Source organism: Pseudophryne corroboree, chromosome 2 (genome assembly GCF_028390025.1).
Source record: "Pseudophryne corroboree isolate aPseCor3 chromosome 2, aPseCor3.hap2, whole genome shotgun sequence".
Lineage (NCBI taxonomy): Eukaryota > Metazoa > Chordata > Amphibia > Anura > Myobatrachidae > Pseudophryne > Pseudophryne corroboree.
The window spans coordinates 831,665,199-831,684,759 of NC_086445.1; the positions used below are offsets into that span (position 1 = coordinate 831,665,199).

The following is a 19,561-nucleotide window of genomic DNA, read 5'->3' on the forward strand; positions in this document are numbered from 1 at the left end:
AGGATTCAGACATTGTGCGCCTTTGAGATATAAAAGATTTTTGTGGTCGGTAAGTATGGTGATTGAGTGGGAAGCTCCCTCCAACAGGTATCTCCACTCCTCCAGAGCGAGCTTGATGGCTAGCAACTCCTGATCGCCAATGGCATAGTTGCGCTCAGCTGGGGAGAACTTCCGGGAGAAGAAACTGCAAGGATGTAGATGTCCATCTTTGGCCCTCTGGGATAACACAGCTCCTACTCCAACGGAGGAGGCATCTACCTCTAAGATAAAAGGAGAGTCGGTGTCGGGCTGTTTCAGAACTGGTGCAGAGATGAACCGTTGCTTCAGAAGGTGAAAGGCCTGTGTAGCTTCCTCGGACCACTTGGATGGATTAGCACCTTTCTTGGTTAATGCAGTGATAGGCGCCACAATGGTGGAAAAGTCTCGTATAAATTTTCTATAATAATTGGCGAACCCTAAGAACCTCTGGACCCCTTTGAGACTTAAGGGTATAGGCCAATTCTGGATTGCTTGGAGTTTCTCAGGATCCATCTCTAGTCCGGAACCGGACACAATGTAACCTAGAAACGGAATGGTTTTAACTTCAAACACACACTTCTCCAATTTACAATAGAGGTGATTGACACGGAGACGGGAAAGAACCTCTTTTACCCAGAAACGATGATCTTCGAGATTATTAGCAAAGATGAGGATGTCGTCTAGATAAACCACGACATGGCGGTACAAGATGTCCCTGAAAATCTCATTCACGAAGTGCTGGAAGACTGCTGGAGCATTGCTCAATCCGAAGGGCATGACGAGGTACTCATAATGTCCGTCACGGGTGTTAAAGGCGGTCTTCCACTCGTCACCCTCACGGATTCGGATGAGATTGTAGGCACCCCTCAAGTCCAGCTTTGTGAAAATAGTTGCACCACTAACTCTATCAAAGAGCTCGGTAATCAGGGGTAAAGGGTATCGGTTCTTGACGGTAATGTCGTTCAGACCTCTGTAGTCGATGCACGGACGCAGACCACCGTCTTTCTTCTTAACGAAGAAGAAGCCTGCGCCGGCTGGAGAAGAAGATGGTCGGATGAAACCCTTCGCCAGGTTCTCTTTGATGTACTCTTCCATGGAGTGTGTCTCAGGCAGAGACAACGGATAAGTTCGACCTCGCGGTGGAACCTTCCCTGGAATGAGGTCGATTGGGCAGTCCCATTCTCTATGAGGAGGAAGGATATCAGCAGAGGCTTTACTGAACACGTCCGTGAAGTCTTGATATGGAGGAGGCGGAACATCAGATGACCTGGGGAAGGAAGAACAAACAGGAAGAACTTTGGCTAAACAAGTCTCAGCACAGGAGGGACCCCATGCCAGTATTTGCGTAGTCAATTGATGGGTTGTGGAGACGGAGCCATGGAAGGCCTAAAACCACTGGATGTGTGGCTCTTGGAATCACTAAAAAAGAAATATACTCAGAATGAAGAACTCCCACTCTCAGACGAACTGGAAGAGTCCTTAAGGAAATGACTGCGTCAAAAATCTTGCTGCCATCCACGGCAGTCAAAGAGATGGACGAGGACAGTCTCTCGGTGGGTAGGGACCACCGTTTAACATAAGCTTCGGTTATGAAATTCCCAGCTGCTCCGGAATCAAGGAGGGCAATGACGTTCCTGTAACGTTGAGCAATTTGGAGTGACACTGGGAGGTTACAGTCATGAGGAGATGGAGAGGAGATCATTACTCCTAGCCGGCCCTCTCCTTGGCGAGCTAGGATCTGGAGTTTCCCGGACGTTTGGGACAGGCATTGATAGTGTGCGACGGAGCTGCACAGTAGAGACAGAGAGACTCAGAGAGACGTCTTCGGCGCTCAGCGGGAGATAGACGAGAACGACTAATTTGCATAGGCTCATCCTTGGATGGAGATGGTTGACGAGGAGGAGGAGCAGAAGATTTAGGAGTAGATGATCTTCCTCGCTCGGATGCTCTCTCTCTGAAACGTAGATCAACCTTCGTGCAAAGAGAAATTAGCTCATCCAACTTAGAGGGCAAGTCTCTGGTAGCTAACTCATCCTTGATGCGTTCTGATAAGCCATGCCAGAATGCAGCATACAAGGCCTCGTCGTTCCATGCCAGTTCGGATGCCAGGATTTTAAACTGTATAAGATACTGTCCCACAGTACGTGTTCCCTGGCGTAAACGGAGAATCTCAGATGAAGCAGATGTTATCCGGCCTGGCTCGTCGAAGATGCGCCTGAATGTAGCTACAAAGTCAGTATAGGAGGATAGCAGGGGATCAGACTTCTCCCATAACGGTGATGCCCAGTCAAGGGCTGAGCCACTGAGAAGGGAGATGATATAGGCAATTTTAGTACGGTCACTGAAGAAATTGCCAGGTAGAAGCTCAAAGTGGATTTCACATTGATTGAGAAATCCCCTGCAGAACCTTGGAGATCCATCAAATTTTGCTGGCGTTGGAAGATGAAGATGTGGACTGGAAATGGGTAAGGTGGGTGGGGTTACAGCTGGTGTCACTGTAGTGGACGCACCGGACGTGCCAGGTCCACGGAGGGTCGTTTGAATCCCATCCAGCCGTGTAGAGAGATCCTGGAGACAGCGGATGATGTGGCCCTGTGCAGCCTCCTGATGTTCAAGTCGGGCTGCCAGTTCTTGCATCGGCCTGGTCGCTTGATCCTGGTCTCCGGCTGGATTCATTAGGTCAGTGCTTACTGTCACAACTGAGGGCCTGAGCTGACGGGAGGCAGCCTCAGTTGTAGGGGCTGAGATGTAACGGAACCTGGGAGGTTGTATCAGACCCCTAGACATGTAAGTAACATGTAGAATAACTGCCCGAAGGCGTGACCACGACAACCAGGATAAAAGTCAATGATGTTTATTATGACAAACTCCGTAACACAGCAGCAGTAAAGGAAACATAAAAGTCAACAGAGGATAAATACAATTCCTGGGTACTACAGGGTGGCAAGGGCCACAGGCACTGGTAGTGTGAGACAGTTCTTATAATCTTCTAGTTGGAAAGTCCTTACCAGGCCTGACTGTAGCAATGGAGAGAACCCAGGATCGTACCAGCTGGTGTTCCAGGAAAAGGCTGGGCTGCTGAAGATAAAACGGCTGCTGTGGATACTGGCTGGAACCAGACTGTTGTTGGTACGGAGTGGATACTGGCTGGAACCAGTTAAATAATAAACGAACTTGAGAGCGATGAAATAATAATGAAGTTTGGAGTTTGAGAGCGGTGAAATAATAATACCGGTGGAGAGTGGTAAACTGCAGAAAGGACACCGGCCCTTTAAGAGAAGCTGTACACTGCTGGAAGCTGGGCTGGAAGCAGGTGATTGATAATGAAGTTTGGAGTTTGAGAGCGGTGAAATAATAATACCGGTGGAGAGTGGTAAACTGCAGAAAGGACACCGGCCCTTTAAGAGAAGCTGTACACTGCTGGAAGCTGGGCTGGAAGCAGGTGATTGTTGTAACTGGAAATAGGTGAGTCCAGAATGGATCGGAGAGTCAGGCTACACCGCAGATGGAATGCTGGTGCGGGTCTCTATAGCAGAAGTCTGGAGACAGGAGCTGGAACCTGGAAGACAACCACAGGAGAGAGACAAACTGGAACTATGTTAGACAACCAAAGCACTGACGCCTTCCTTGCTCAGGCACAGCTTACTTATACCTGCAGCAAGGAAGGGGTTGGCTAGGCAATTATGCAAATCAACAGTACAGACAGCAGATTGGTGGAAATGCTCAGATGACAAAATCCAAGATGGCTGCGCCCATGCAGACACTTGGAGGGAAGTTTGGTTTGTAATCCATGTGAGAATTGAAACAGTAATGGCGACGCCGGCCACAGGAGACAGGAGACGCCAGACTGACAAGCGCACATTTAACCACGCGGGCACAGCGGAGGCCGCGGCTGATGAACACACCACTCTGACATTCTGCATGTGGAAACTCAGGAACAGCGGGATCCGGTCCTGGAACGCTGAGCCAGCCTTAGGAGGCATCTGAAGGGTAAGTAATGGCGTCCAGATACCCGGATCGTGACAGCCGGCTTCTCAGCCTGTGCCTGCCCAGGCGTCTCAAAAACCATCAGGGGCTCTAAAACGCCCGCTACCTCAGATGGTTGACACAGATGTCGACACGGATACTGACTCCAGTGTCGACGACGAAGAGACTAATGTACCTTCCAGTAGGGCCACACGTTACATGATTGAGGCAATGAAAAATGTGTTGCACATTTCTGATGTTACCCCCGGTACCACAAAAAAGGGTATAATGTTTGGAGAGAAAAAAACTACCAGTAGCTTTTCCTCCATCTGAAGAGTTAAATGAAGTGTGTGAAGAAGCGTGGGCTTCCCCTGATTAAAAGATGGTAATTTCTAAGAGGTTACTAATGGCGTACCCTTTCCCGCCAGAGGATAGGTCACGCTGGGAAACACCCCCTAGGGTGGATAAAGCGCTCACACGCTTGTCGAAGAAGGTGGCACTACCGTCTCCGGATATGGCCGCCCTGAAGGAATCTGCTGATAGAAAGCAGGAGGCTATCCTGAAATCTATATATACACACACAGGTGTGATACTGAGACCGGCTATAGCTTCAGCCTGGATGTGCAGCGCTGCTGCTGCGTGGTCAGATTCCCTGTCAGAAAATATAGATACCCTAGACAGGGACACTATTTTGCTGAACGTAGAGCATATAAAAGACGCACTTTTATACATGAGGGATGCACAGAGGGATATTTGCCGGCTGGCATCCAAAATTAGTGCAATGTCCATTTCTGCCAGGAGAGGGTTATGGACTCGGCAGTGGACAGGTGATGCAGATTCCAAACGACACATGGAAGTTCTGCCTTATAAGGGTGAGGAATTGTTCGGGGATGGTCTCTCGGACCTCGTTTCCACAGCAACAGCTGGAAAGTCTACATTTTTGCCCCATGTTCCCTCACAACCTAAGAAAGCACCGTATTATCAGGTACAGTCCTTTCGGCCCAATAGGGGCAAGCGGGTTAAAGGCGCGTCCTTTCTGCCCAGAGGCAGAGGTAGAGGGATAAAGCTGCAGCATACAGCCAGTTCCCAGGAGCAAAAGTCCTCCCCCGCTTCCTCTAAGTCCACAGCATGACGCTGGGGCTCCACAGGCAGAGCCAGGTACGGTGGGGGCCCGTCTCAAGCATTTCAGCAAGCAGTGGGCTCGCTCACGGGCGGATCCCTGGATCCTTCAAATAGTATCTCAGGGGTACAAACTGGAATTCGAGACGCCCCCCCCCCCCCCCCCCCCCCCGCCGTTTCCTCAAATCTGCCTTACCAACCACTCCCTCAGGCAGGGAGGCAGTGTTACAGGCAATTCAAAAGCTGTATTCACAACAAGTGATAGTAAAGGTGCCCCTACTTCAACAAGGAAGGGGTTACTATTCCACAATGTTTGTGGTACCGAAACCGGACGGTTCGGTGAGACCCATTTTAAATTTGAAATCCTTGAACACATATATCAAAAAATTCAAGTTCAAGATGGAATCGCTCAGGGCGGTTATTGCGAGCCTGGACGAGGGAGATTACATGGTATCGCTGGACATCAAGGATGCTTACCTACATGTCCCCATTTACCATCCTCACCAGGAGTACCTCAGGTTTGTGGTACAAGATTGTCATTATCAATTCCAGACGTTGCCGTTCGGTCTCTCCACGGCTCCGAGGGTCTTTACCAAGGTAATGGCGGAAATGATGATACTCCTTCGAAGGAAGGGAGTTTAATTATCCCGTACTTGGACGATCTCCTGATAAAGGCGAGGTCCAGAGAGCAGTTGTTGGTAGGGGTAGCACTATCTCGGGAAGTGCTACAACAGCACGGCTGGATTCTAAACATTCCAAAGTCACAGCTGGTCCCTACGACACGTCTACTGTTCCTAGGGATGGTTCTGGACACAGAACAGAGAAAAGTATTTCTCCCGGAGGAGAAGGCCAAGGAGCTGTCATCTCTAGTCAGAGGCCTCCTAAAACCAAAACAGGTGTCGGTGCATCTCTGCACGCGGATCCTGGGAAAAATGGTAGCTTCCTACGAAGCGATTCCATTCGGCAGGTTTCATGCAAGAACCTTTCAGTGGGACCTGTTGGACAAGTGGTCCGGATCGCATCTTCAGATGCATCGTCTGATAACCCTGTCTCCGAGGACAAGGGTGTCTCTGCTGTGGTGGCTGCAGAGTGCTCATCTTCAAGAGGGCCGCAGATTCGGCATACAGGACTGGGTCCTGGTGACCACGGATGCCAGCCTTCGAGGCTGGGGAGCAGTCACACAGGGAAGAAACTTCCAAGGACTATGGTCAAGTCAGGAGACTTCCCTGCACATAAATATTCTGGAACTAAGGGCCATTTACAATGCCCTAAGTCAGGCAAAACCCCTGCTTCAAAACCAGCCGGTACTGATCCAGTCAGACAACATCACGGCGGTCGCCCATGTAAATCGACAGGGCGGCACGAGAAGCAGGACGGCAATGGCAGAAGCCACAAGGATTCTCCGATGGGCGGAAAATCACGTGTTAGCACTGTCAGCAGTGTTCATTCCGGGAGTGGACAACTGGGAAGCAGACTTCCTCAGCAGGCACGACCTCCACCCGGGAGAGTGGGGACTTCATCCAGAAGTCTTTCAAATGATTGTAAACCAGTGGGAAAAACCACAGGTGGACATGATGGCGTCCTGCCTAAACAAAAAGCTAGAAAAATATTGCGCCAGGTCAAGAGACCCGCAGGCGATAGCTGTGGACGCTCTGGTAACACCGTGGGTGTACCGATCGGTTTATGTGTTCCCTCCTCTTCCTCTCATACCAAAGGTACTGAGGATAATAAGGAGAAGAGGAGTAAGAACTATACTCATTGTACCGGATTGGCCAAGAAGAGCGTGGTATCCGGAACTTCAAGAAATGATATCAGAGGACCCATGGCCTCTACCGCTCAGACAGGACCTGCTGCAGCAGGGGCCCTGTCTGTTCCAAGACTTACCGCGGCTGCGTTTGACGGCATGGCGGTTGAACACCGGATCCTGAAGGAAAAGGGCATTCCGGAGGAAGTCATTCCTACGCTGATAAAAGCTAGAAAAGAAGTAACCGCGAACCATTATCACCGCATATGGCGAAAATATGTTGCGTGGTGCGAGGCCAGGAAGGCCCCAACGGAAGAATTTCAGCTGGGCCGGTTCCTGCACTTCCTACAGTCAGGGGTGACTATGGGCCTTAAATTGGGTTCCATTAAGGTCCAGATTTCGGCTCTATCGATTTTCTTCCAGAGAGAATTGGCTTCACTACCTGAAGTTCAGACTTTTGTTAAGGGAGTGCTGCATATTCAGCCCCCTTTTGTGCCTCCAGTGGCACCTTGGGATCTCAACGTGGTGTTGGATTTCCTAAAGTCACATTGGTTTGAGCCACTGAAAACCGTGGATTTAAAATATCTCACGTGGAAAGTGGTCATGTTGTTGGCCTTGGCTTCGGCCAGGCGGGTTTCAGAATTGGCGGCTTTGTCATGTAAAAGCCCTTATCTGATTTTCCATATGGATAGGGCAGAATTGAGGACTCGTCCCCAGTTTCTCCCCAAAGTGGTATCAGCTTTTCATCTGAACCAACCTATCGTGGTGCCTGCGGCTACGAATGACTTGGAGGCTTCCAAGTTGTTGGATGTAGTCAGGGCCCTAAAAATTTATGTTTCCAGGACAGCTGGAGTCAGGAAAACTGACTCGCTTTTTATCCTGTATGCGCCCAACAAGTTGGGTGCACCTGCTTCTAAGCAGACTATTGCTCGCTGGATCTGTAGTACGATTCAGCTTGCACATTCTGCGGCTGGACTGCCGCATCCTAAATCAGTAAAAGCCCATTCCACAAGGAAAGTGGGCTCTTCTTGGGCGGCTGCCCGAGGGGTCTCGGCTCTTCAACTTTGCCGAGCTGCTACTTGGTCAGGGGCAAACACGTTTGCTAAATTCTACAAATTTGATACCCTGGCTGAGGAGGACCTTGAGTTCTCTCATTCGGTGCTGCAGAGTCATCCGCACTCTCCCGCCCGTTTGGGAGCTTTGGTATAATCCCCATGGTCCTTACGGAGTCCCCAGCATCCACTTAGGACGTTAGAGAAAATAAGAATTTACTCACCGGTAATTCTATTTCTCATAGTCCGTAGTGGATGCTGGGCGCCCATCCCAAGTGCGGATTGTCTGCAATACCTGTATATAGTTATTGCTTAACTAAAGGGTTATTGTTGAGCTATCTGTTGAGAGGCTCAGTTGTTATCATACTGTTAACTGGGTATTGTATCACGAGTTATACGGTGTGATTGTTGTGGCTGGTATGAGTCTTACCCGGGATTCAAAATCCTTCCTAATTGTGTCAGCTCTTCCGGGCACAGTATCCTAACTGAGGTCTGGAGGAGGGTCTTAGTGGGAGGAGCCAGTGCACACCAGTAGTCTAAAAGCTTTCTTTGTAGTTGTGCCCAGTCTCCTGCAGAGCTGCGCTAATCCCCATGGTCCTTACGGAGTCCCCAGCATCCACTACGGACTATGAGAAATAGAATTACCGGTGAGTAAATTCTTATTATTGCTCGCTGGATCTGTAACACGATTCAGCAGGCTCATTCTACGACTGGATTGCCGTTACCGAATTCGGTTAAGGCCCATTCCACTAGGAAGGTGGGCTCTACTTGGGCGGCTACCCGGGGCGTCTCGGCATTACAACTTTGCCGAGCCTCGACTTGGTTGGGTTCAAACACTTTTGCAAAATTCTACAAGTTTGATACCCTGGCCGATGAGGACCTAATGTTTGCTCATTCGGTGCTGCAGAGTCGTCCGTACTCTCCCGCCCGTTTTGGAGCTTTGGTATAATCCCCATGGTCCTTACGGAGTCCCCAGCATCCTCTAGGACGTAAGAGAAAATAAGATTTTAAAACTACCGGTAAATCTTTTTCTCGTAGTCCGTAGAGGATGCTGGGCACCCGTCCCTGTGCGGACAACATCCTGCAGGACTTGTATATAGTTGTTGCTTACATAAGGGTTATGTTTCAGTTGGATCAGTTTTGGACTGATACTGGTTTTGTTTCATACTGTTGACTGGTTCGTATATCCCATGTTATACGGTGTGAATGGTGTGGCTGGTATGAATCTTGCCCTTGGATTTACAAAATCCTTTCCTCGTACTGTCCGTCTCCTCTGGGCACAGTTTCTCTAACTGAGGTCTGGAGGAGGGGCATAGAGGGAGGAGCCAGTGCACACCCATACCTAAAGTTCTTTTTAGTGCCCATGTCTCCTGTGGAGCCCGTCTATTCCCCATGGTCCTTACGGAGTCCCCAGCATCCTCTACGGACTACGAGAAAAAGATTTACCGATAGGTTTAAAATCTTATTTTTTATTTTATTTTATTTTTTGGTTCATTGCGTTGCAGCGTGCAAGACATAGTGACATCACACAGCATTGCTGAGACAAGCAGAGCAGAGGAACCAAGAGAGCGGGCAGCCGCACTGGATGTCAAGACCCCAGTGACGCCACTGGGCCCACTGGGGTCCTATATTTAGGAGAAAACAACATGAATTCAATACAAGAGGAGCAGACAGGCTTGTGCTGTCCAAAGGTCACAGTGGCTAAGCCTAGAGCATTGCAGGGCTGCCGCATAACTGTAACAATCCATTATCATATTTTTACATGACTTACTTGCTGAACAAATGAATTACATTCATTATGATGTATGAGATATGGAGTTCTGCATCAAAAACACTGCCACAACAATATTTTAATTGGACCTGTTTTGAAGAGAAACATACAAATGTGTGCTTTAGGCACATTTACTTAGTTATGCTTAGAGATTAGTTGTATGCTAGTGCATATGGATGTCACACAAATCTTCTCACATTGGGGGAAATTTACTAAGCTCCCGATTTTGACCGAGATGCCGTTTTTTCATCAAAGTGTCATCTCGGTAATTTACTAAGCAATAATCACGGCAGTGATGAGGGCATTCGTAATTTTTTGCAAGTCCAAGAAAAAAATTACGAATCAATACACCATCGGTCAAAACGCGGCTGTTTAAGTATGAATCTCGGTAATTTACTAAGAAGTGCAAAGCAAAAAAAAAAAAACACTGCCGTGAAAAATTACAACTCGTAAAAAAGTGCTAAAAAAAAACAGACCTGCTTTTTTTTTCCGTGATTGGATAGGCATGCAGGGATCCATGAGATCCGTGCATGTATATCAGTGGGAAGGGGTGGGAAAGTTGTTATTTTATTAAAAAAAATTGCGTGGGGTCCCCCCTCCTAAGCATAACCAGCCTCGGGCTCTTTGAGCCGATCCTGGTTGCAGAAATATGGGGAAAAAATTGACAGGGGTTCCCCCATATTTAAGCAACCAGCATCGGGCTCTGCGCCTGGTCCTGGTTCCAAAAATACGGGGGACAAAAAGAGTAGGGGTCCCCCGTATTTTTAAAACCAGCACCGGGCTCCACTAGCTGGACAGATAATGCCACAGCCGGGGGTCACTTTGATATAGTGCCCTGCGGCCGTGGCATCAAAAATCCAACTAGTCACCACTGGCCGGGGTACCCTGGGGGAGTGGGGACCCCTTCAATCAAGGAGTCCCGTCCCCCCCAGCCACCCAAGGCCCAGGGGTGAAGCCCGAGGCTGTCCCCCCCCATCCAATGGGCTGCGGATGGGGGGGCTGATAGCCTTTGTTGTAAAAGAAATGATATTGTTTTTAGTAGCAGTACTACAAGTCCCAGCAAGCCTCCCCCGCATGCTGGTACTTGGAGAACCACAAGTACCAGTATGCGGCGGAAAAATGGGCCCGCTGGTACCTGTAGTTTTACTACTAAAAAAATACCCAAAAAAACACAAGACACACACACCGTGAAAGTATAATTTTATTACATACATACATACACACATACATACATACTTACCTTATGTTCCCACGCAGGTCGGTCCTCTTCTCCAGTAGAATCCAAGGGGTACCTGTTGAAGAAATTATACTCACGAGATCCAGGGGTCCAGGGTCCTCGGGGAATCCAGGTGTAATCCACGTACTTGAAAAAAATAACAAAACGGACACCCGAGCCACGCACTAAAAGGGGACCCATGTTTGCACATGGATCCCCTTTTCCCGACTGCCAGAAACCCACTCTGACTGATGTCTAAGTGGGTTTCTTCAGCCAATCAGGGAGTGCCACGTTGTAGCACTCTCCTGATCGGCTGTGTGCTCCTGTACTGAGTGACAGGCGGCACACGGCAGTGTTACAATGTAGCGCCTATGCGCTCCATTGTAACCAATGCTGGGAACTTTCTTGCTCAGCGGTGACGTCACTTTAGGTCAACCGCAGGGCAGAAAGTTCCCAGCATTGGTTACAATGTAGCGCATAGGCGCTACATTGTAACACTGCCGTGTGCTGCCTGTCAGTTAGGACAGGAGCACACAGCCGATCAGGAGAGTGCTACAACGTGGCACTCCCTGATTGGCTGAAGAAACCCACTTAGACATCAGTCAGAGTGGGTTTCTGGCAGTCGGGAAAAGGGGATCCATGTGCAAACATGGGTCCCCTTTTAGTGCGTGGCTCGAGTGTCCGTTTTGTTATTTTTTTCAAGTACGTGGATTACACCTGGATTCCCCGAGGACCCTGGACCCCTGGATCTCGTGAGTATAATTTCTTCAACAGGTACCCCTTGGATTCTACTGGAGAAGAGGACCGACCTGCGTGGGAACATAAGGTAAGTATGTATGTATGTATGTATGTGTGTATGTATGTAATAAAATTATACTTTCACGGTGTGTGTGTCTTGTGTTTTTCTGGGTATTTTTTTAGTAGTAGTACTACAGGTACCAGCGGGCCCGTTTTTCCGCCGCATGCTGGTACTTGTGGTTCTCCAAGTACCAGCATGCGGGGGAGGCTTGCTGGGACTTGTAGTACTGCTACTAAAAACAATATCTTTTCTTTTACAACAAAGGCTATCAGCCCCCCCATCCGCAGCCCATTGGATGGGGGGGGACAGCCTCTGGCTTCACCCCTGGCCCTTGGGTGGCTGGGGGGGGGGGGACCCCTTGATTGAAGGGGTCCCCACTCCCCCAGGGTACCCCGGCCAGGGGTGACTAGTTGGATTTTTGATGACACGGCCGCAGGGCACTATATAAAAGTGACCCCCGGCTGTGGCATTATCTGTCCAGCTAGTGGAGCCCGGTGCTGGTTTTAAAAATACGGGGGACCCCTACTCTTTTTGTCCCCCGTATTTTTGGAACCAGGCGCAGAGCCCGATGCTGGTTGCTTAAATATGGGGGCACCCCTGTCAATTTTTTCCCCATATTTCTGCAACCAGGATCGGCTCAAAGAGCCCGAGGCTGGTTATGCTTAGGAGGGGGGACCCCACGCAATTTTTTTTTAAATATTTGACAGTGTTTAATTTAAAAAAAAAAAAAAAAAATGAACCCCAGCACGGATCACACAGATCCGGCCGAGATTAATTGTAAAAAAAGTCGGCAGTGTTTTGCTAATCACTGCCGTAAAAAACAAAAAAAAAACACGAATGACATCGACATCGGAAGAAAAGAAAAACCCGAATACGACAGCTTAGTAAATCCATCGTAACAAATTCAAAAAGTTGCAGTTTTACACTTTCGATGTCATTCGTGATTGAACTTTGACCTGAAACGGGAAAACACGAATCTTAGTAAATTTACCCCATTGTGTATTCTCAACAACTGGCGCCAATATTTTCAGCCGCTCGTATCTAATACTGCTGTGGATCAAGGCATTGACATGCAAGCACAATATAATAATGGCACAGAGATCACAAACCATACACCTCTGAGCTGCACAGGTACTTGGTTTTAGAGTTATGTCTGAATTGTGAGTTATCTAGTCATATTGTTTGGCCTTTTCAACATAGCCTGCCCTGCAAGCACTAACCAGCACATAAAGTCCATTTACAGTATATTAGGGATCAATTAAATTGTAGGCGATTCCCCTGCGAGTAAGTGTCGTGGTAGTGTCGCGCTCGCAGAGCTCTGGTGCAAATACATGATTATGGTGAGCTGCTTCCGGCTACACCAAATGAAGAATTCACAGCTTATGCAGATAAACCTTATCTTCATTTGCACATGCATATTGGGGCTAACTGTGAGTTGGATCAGCCGCGGTCATGTCTGAATCTATTGGCAGTCGCCCGTCAGTGACTTTAGGCTAATGCCACTACAAAGCCCTTACCTGGTGTACTGTACATCCGTGCATCCGAATGTGCAAAGGTTGAGACGTTCCCTTTCAACGTCTACAAGCGCCAAAATGCTGATTGTTTATATTAACACGCACCAGCGAAACCTGCCATATAGCAGGTGCAGTTTCTTCGGCCATGTGTGGCCTCCTATGTCAGCAGAGGAACGTCTGTGTACACAACCACTTTCACCAACACACCCATGACATGTACAAGTACGTGGAACCAAACGCTAACTGTCTGAGAGAAAATAAGTCTCTAAGCAAACCTCTGTTTGAAGGAATAAGGTGTACTTAATCTTATACCAAAACATGAGACGGTTTTATTGAATAAATACAAGAATATCGTAAAATAAACATTGTACATTCCTCTGAGCCTGATTTTAGTAGGACAGTCCTGATTTCAGTCCTTAATTAGCCGCAGCCGATGCTGGGATAAGCCGATGCTGGGATATATTGTTGGTGTTTTAAATAAAGCATAATAATGTTGTTGTTAATAATAATAATAATAATAATAATAATATATATTTTTCAAATAGCCATGTCTTCCATCATGTCAGGAGGCAATTAAAACACCGTTTCCATTATTTTATTACCTGCTGGTTGCTGTTGGGAAATGCAGCATTTTGGTTATTTTTGTTATGTTTTACAAGTAATAAATCAGTTACCTTTTAGACCCCATGCTAGTCTCTGATGACAATAGAAATAAATCCACACTTAGCAATGAATGTATGTTTGTTTCTCCACTTTAATCTCACTAGGATTTTGTCTTTTTGTTTTTTTTGCTTCTTGTACTCAAGATTTTTTCTACCATGTTTTACTTCCTTTCTCTTCATCTGTATATTACAGCTTATTTTCCTCAGTGTGTGCCTTGTCCAGATTGGTGGTACTTGCGGTCAGCTATACAAACACGATATCAGCCCTCAGAATACTGATCTGATGATTACTCTGGCTGAGGATTGCATACTCACTGTACTGACCTGAAATACCAGACAGATGGATAATGCTGCATGCGAGGTCCCCCTGGTGTTTAATGTTAGTAATGAGTATACTGGTTACGCTGTCCCTGTAATATGATCATACTGAACCTGTGGTCAGTCCAGGCTGCGTAGTGTATCACAGGCAGGAGGCTGTCCATAAGAACATACCCTGCTGCTGTTAGAGACTGGACATAGGTTAGGAAATAAAGACAACAGAGAAATACATTGACAATTTTGCATTATATTTTGTTTTCCCCCTACAGGAAAGGAGCAGAAAAAAGCCATTCAGAACAAATAAAAGACAAAGAAAAGCAAAGTTTTTTTCGAGTCATAAAAAAGAAAAAGAAGAAATCCCAAGCTGTGAGTTTCCCATCTTATTTCTGTATTGTAGCGTATTGTTCTGTGATAGTGGCCGCAGAAAACCGGCTGCAGCCTAGAGCATATCAGGTGTTAGGAAAGGATTGGAAATCATTTGGTTGTTCATTTCCCACTAGGGGCTTTGTTAGAAACTGTACTGTTCATAGCTGTAATTTGGACCCGTGCACATCCACCATACAGCCAGCACAGCCCTGAATCCACAGCTCAGCAATACTATTTATGAAGCAAATGGATTATTGTTATTTATAATTTTTCTCCCATCCCTTTGGCTCTGGCTCCAAGTACTCTTCTTGCATCCCATGCATATAGTGAATGCTCTTATTCCTGCCAAATTGTTCCATGTACTGTAGAAGGTCTAATACATCCCACTGACCTAACTGAGGCAAATGACGAAATATGCATGACCTACTATAGAGTAATTAGGCATTTCATGAATCTCCATTTCTATTTAGTGATTCTGATTTGTATGAGAAGAATATAAAATACAATGACTATAAACATGTAATGATGTACACACACCTATCGGCACTGGTTCAGCCAAAATTAGACATGTGGAAATACTGTAGGAAATATTAAGGTTCCTGATATGAAGCTTTGCTTAGCCTTTACCACAGGTCAGTTATAATGTGCACATAAACATTGCAAATGGCACCTACCTGCACCACACATGGCGCACTACAAGGTGCACACCTACTTTCCAGCTATAGGAAATGTGTCTACATACCAGCTGTAAGATTAGGTTTGTGGAGAGGTGACCAGCTCAATGTTTAAAAGTGTAAATGTTACATCATGTCCAGCGTCTTTTCACTTTAGAACCACCTCTTTCATTAAAAAAAGTCAATTTTCTTCCTAAAGTACTGCTCCCGTATATAGAAATGGAGAATATTAGAATGTAATCACACTTACACCAGTTGAATAGGAAAATGCATATTAGTGAGCCAGAGTTCGCTTGTGAGAACCATGCATAGTCCTTGTCTTTATTATTCTTGTCAGAATCCTTATCTTTCGGATTATTCCATCTACTTGTAACATGGAGGCAGCTAACACTTACTCAACTATAGGCCTTTTGCTATTCTACTGGTGCTAGGTGAGATTGCTATATGCCTTTTCCTATTCTACTGGTACTACAGGAGATTACTATAGGCCTTTTCCTATTCTACTGGTACTACAGGAGATTACTATAGGCCTTTTCCTATTCTACTGGTACTACAGGAGATTACTATAGGCCCTTTCTTATTCTACTGGTACTACAGGAGATTACTATAGGCCTTTTCCTATTCTACTGGTACTACAGGAGATTACTTTAGGCCTTTTCCTGTTCTACTAGTGCTCAGTGAGATTACTATATGCCTTTTCCTATTCTGCTGGTGCTACAGGAGATTACTATATGCCTTTTCCTATTCTACTAGTGCTATGTGAGATTACTATAGGCCTTTTCCTATTCTACTGGTGCTACGAGAAATTACTATAGGCCTTTTCTATTCTGCTGGTGCTACGTAAGATTACTATATGCCTTTTCCTATTCTACTGGTGCTACATGAGATTGCTTTTGGCCTATTACATTTAAGGTCCACTGGACCAAAGAGAATTTTGAACCGTGCTATTGTAAATAAGGTCTACTCGACCAGAGGGTTTTGAACCTTGTCATATCAGCAATCTCATGAATAAAATTAAGTATGTTATGTTTATGTTTTGCTTACATGAAGCACAGTGGTAGGCTATTACACAGTCACATGGCACATGATTGAGTAACCGGAAAGGCTTTGGAATGTACCTCTGAGCTCTATTTTCACTTTAACTTCCTTTTTCTCACTCTGCCATCACATGACAAGCTGAGAGCCTGTGTCTGTGTAGTAGAAAGACTGTCTCTGTGCCTGGCAGCCATAATTATTTTCCCTACATAAGAAGATAATAATGACTTTTAGGATGATAGCTAAGAAAACCAGATGCATGCTTACAAGGTCATTAACTTTCTATTTAAAGAAAAAGAATAAATCTGGTTTCTATGTGAGATCGCTGCTTAAAAAGGCTCTCCACTTTTTACACTTGATTTTCACTATATCACCTTCCGTCCCAAAAATGGAACTTAGCTGGCAATTCCCCTCCCCTCCCCCCCCCCACCGGCTTTTATTTGTAGCTCTTGAGTCTGATCTCTATTGCTCCATAGACCCCTGAAGGTGAGCAGCAGAGGTCTACTTATACGTGAGCGCTGCATATATGCCAACTAAAGCAAATGGCGGTGGGATACCAGAGGATGGGTCCCACTAAAGTATAGTATTATTACTAGTGATGAGCGGGTTCGGTAATTTATTACAGAGAAGGAAAGGTATTTGGAAAATCAAGTGGGAAGTGTGAAACCCTATTTAGGAGCCAACAGCAGTCTTTACAAATATTGTTAAAATCATTTTGGGATATGAAGTAAAATAGAAATGCAGTGACCATCTAATATCAGTAGCGGTTAAAGGAGATGTCTATCTAAATAAATATTTAATAGTAAATATCCCTCAATTTGATGTACCCTTCTAACACCTTTATTACAAATCCTAATTTTGCTCTGAGAGACATTGGCATAATAATACCCATAACAGAACAGGGGGGATATGTAATAGGGTGTGAGAATCAGTAAGTGAGAGATTTTGTCAGAGTTCTCCTGATTTTTTTAAAGTGGCAATCATTTACACATACCCACGTTTTTTTGGGACTGTCCCGCTGTCCCACCCACTTGCCGCAGTGTCCCGCGGTGGGGGGGTGCAGTTGGGAGGCTCTGTCACTTGCTGTTTTGCTTAGCAGAGCAGCGGTGAATAGACGCTGTGCTATTCACTAGAGACAGAGAGAGGGGGCATGCCAGCAGCTCACAGAGCGCTGGGCATGCCCCCTCAGTGAAGAAAACCGGGGGGCATGGCTCGCGATTGCGACACTCCCTTTTGTGAGGCCACGCCGATGTCCCTCTTTGTGAGGCACCAAATTTGGGAGGTATGATTTACATAGCAAAACAAGGTTGATTTTGCCATGTAAATGATTGCCACTTTAAAAAAAAAAATCAGGAGAACTCTCATACAATCTCTCACTTCCTGATTCTCACACCCTATTACATTCCCCCTACGTTTCTATGGGGTCCCAGAAGCTAGAAGTATATGGTTGCCCCCATTTACTTGGGGGATGCTGGGCTTTTACTGTTTTATTGCACTCCACAAGCAACACAAGTGCACAAACCCTGCTATGGGAATCAGTGAACAGAAACTCAGATGTTGCATTGCCTGTTATGTGCAGGAAAACATATTAGAGCATATTTGCTCCACAACGGACCCGTATGACGTTAGTCTAGTCACTGGTGTGTGCAGTCACTCACCTCACCCCATAAATCACTGCTCTGTGAGGTGAAGAGGGGATGGGGTCCCTTCACAGTGTTGCTATAGGACCCTTTATCCCAACTTCTGTCCAAGTGAAGTCCTTGCCAGGAGGCCTGTGGGAGTTACATATTTACTCTGGGTGGACATCACCTTTAACTCTGAAGTCATGAGATGCAATGGATGTCATCATCACCTGATAAAGTACTAGGCATCAATACTATGGCTGTATCTGTGCAATTAGTTGATTTGTATCTTATATTACAGACAGAATCCACAGACTCTGAGAAACCGATCATCAGGAAAAGCCTCTTTCCACTTTTTAGTTCAAAGAACAATATAAAGCATAGTTCTTCTTTGAAAAAGTCGCCTGTAGGCAGTCTTCCAATGGTATAATTTTCTTTAAATAAGCTGGCAATAAAACATTAATACCTCTCCCATCACATACAAACAGCATGAGTTTGGGCTGTCATAAGGGTTTCTTTTATTTCCAACATCCCTTTCTTGCCTCGGTCTAATAGAACCTTTACAGAACCAGATAGAGCAATGTGCACTAATCAAATAAAAACCTCAGCCTCCTCACTCAGGCCTTAGCCACAAATGGCCGCCTAGTGCTGCTTCCCAGCAGTAACACATTACAGACATATTGCACACTTGAAATACTGTACTAACATTCTGCAGCACAAATGCATTATCTGGTAACACACTGTATTGATGTCAGTGGTCATACCAGTTAATAATTGTTTCATTGGATGCTGCACAGGGCAAACATCTGACACATGGATCATTTATGAAATTGCAGAAGTGGATACCCACAGTGTAAATGCTGCTATGTGACACAGGCACCTATTTTTATGCAAGATTGCATAAATATGGAGAGGGGGCAATTGTTTCCTAATTAGGGAGCTTGTTCCCCAAGCTGTATCATCTCTGAGGTGGCTGAGATTGGGCCTTACACTTTTTAGACAACATGTATATATTACAGTTACATGTGACAGTGTATGGGAAAAAAAACATGTTTAAAAGATGCCCTATTACTAAAGTAATAACTTCCATAGACACTAAAATGATGCAAGTATTAAAGACATTCCGATGTCCCCAAACTTTCACAAGTAGGATATAAATAAAAGTAAACCAAGTAGTTTTTTTAGGAGAAAAATGCGTTGGTAGGAGGTGGTTTCTGCTGGTTTCTTCTGTCCACTATGAACATTTTCAGCTGGATCTGCAAAGTCAGGTGCAGACTGATGTTCTGGAGACAAGTAAACATGCACCTTGCAATGCACTAGTTGGACATTTAGGTGCACTTAAGCAAATAAGCATTGTGGTTTGGCACATAGGGGATCATTCCGAGTTGTACGCTCATTGCCGATTTTCGCTATGCCGCGATTTGTTGCAAAATGTGTATGCGCAAGGCACGCAGGGCACATGCGCTTAGTTATTTAACTAAAAACTTAGATTTGCTGTGGATTCCGCGGCGCTTTTCAGTCGCACTGCTGATCGGTGAATGATTGACAGGAAAGGGGCGTTTCTGGGTGGTAACTGAGCGTTTTCCGGGAGTGTGCTAAAAAACGCAGGCGTGTCAGGGAAAAACGCGGGAGTGTCTGGAGAAACGGGGGAGTGGCTGGCCGAACGCAGGGCGTGTTTGTGACGT

At 46.2% G+C, this 19,561-nt stretch overlaps 1 protein-coding gene across 10 annotated transcripts in view; it reads left to right on the forward strand.

Annotated features, from left to right (window-relative positions):
• The window catches only part of CDKL5 (cyclin dependent kinase like 5), an 850,075-nt gene that overhangs the window by 819,119 nt on the left and 11,395 nt on the right, over window positions 1-19,561 (forward strand). For 7 of the 10 annotated variants that reach the window (XM_063955716.1, XM_063955713.1, XM_063955717.1 and 4 more), the window contains 2 exons: window positions 14,449-14,545; window positions 18,178-18,300. In XM_063955716.1, coding sequence (XP_063811786.1) covers window positions 14,449-14,545; window positions 18,178-18,300 — 220 coding nt within the window. The remainder of the gene's footprint in view (window positions 1-14,448; window positions 14,546-18,177; window positions 18,301-19,561) is intronic. The other 3 variants (XM_063955721.1, XM_063955722.1, XM_063955718.1) reach the window with 2 other exon arrangements.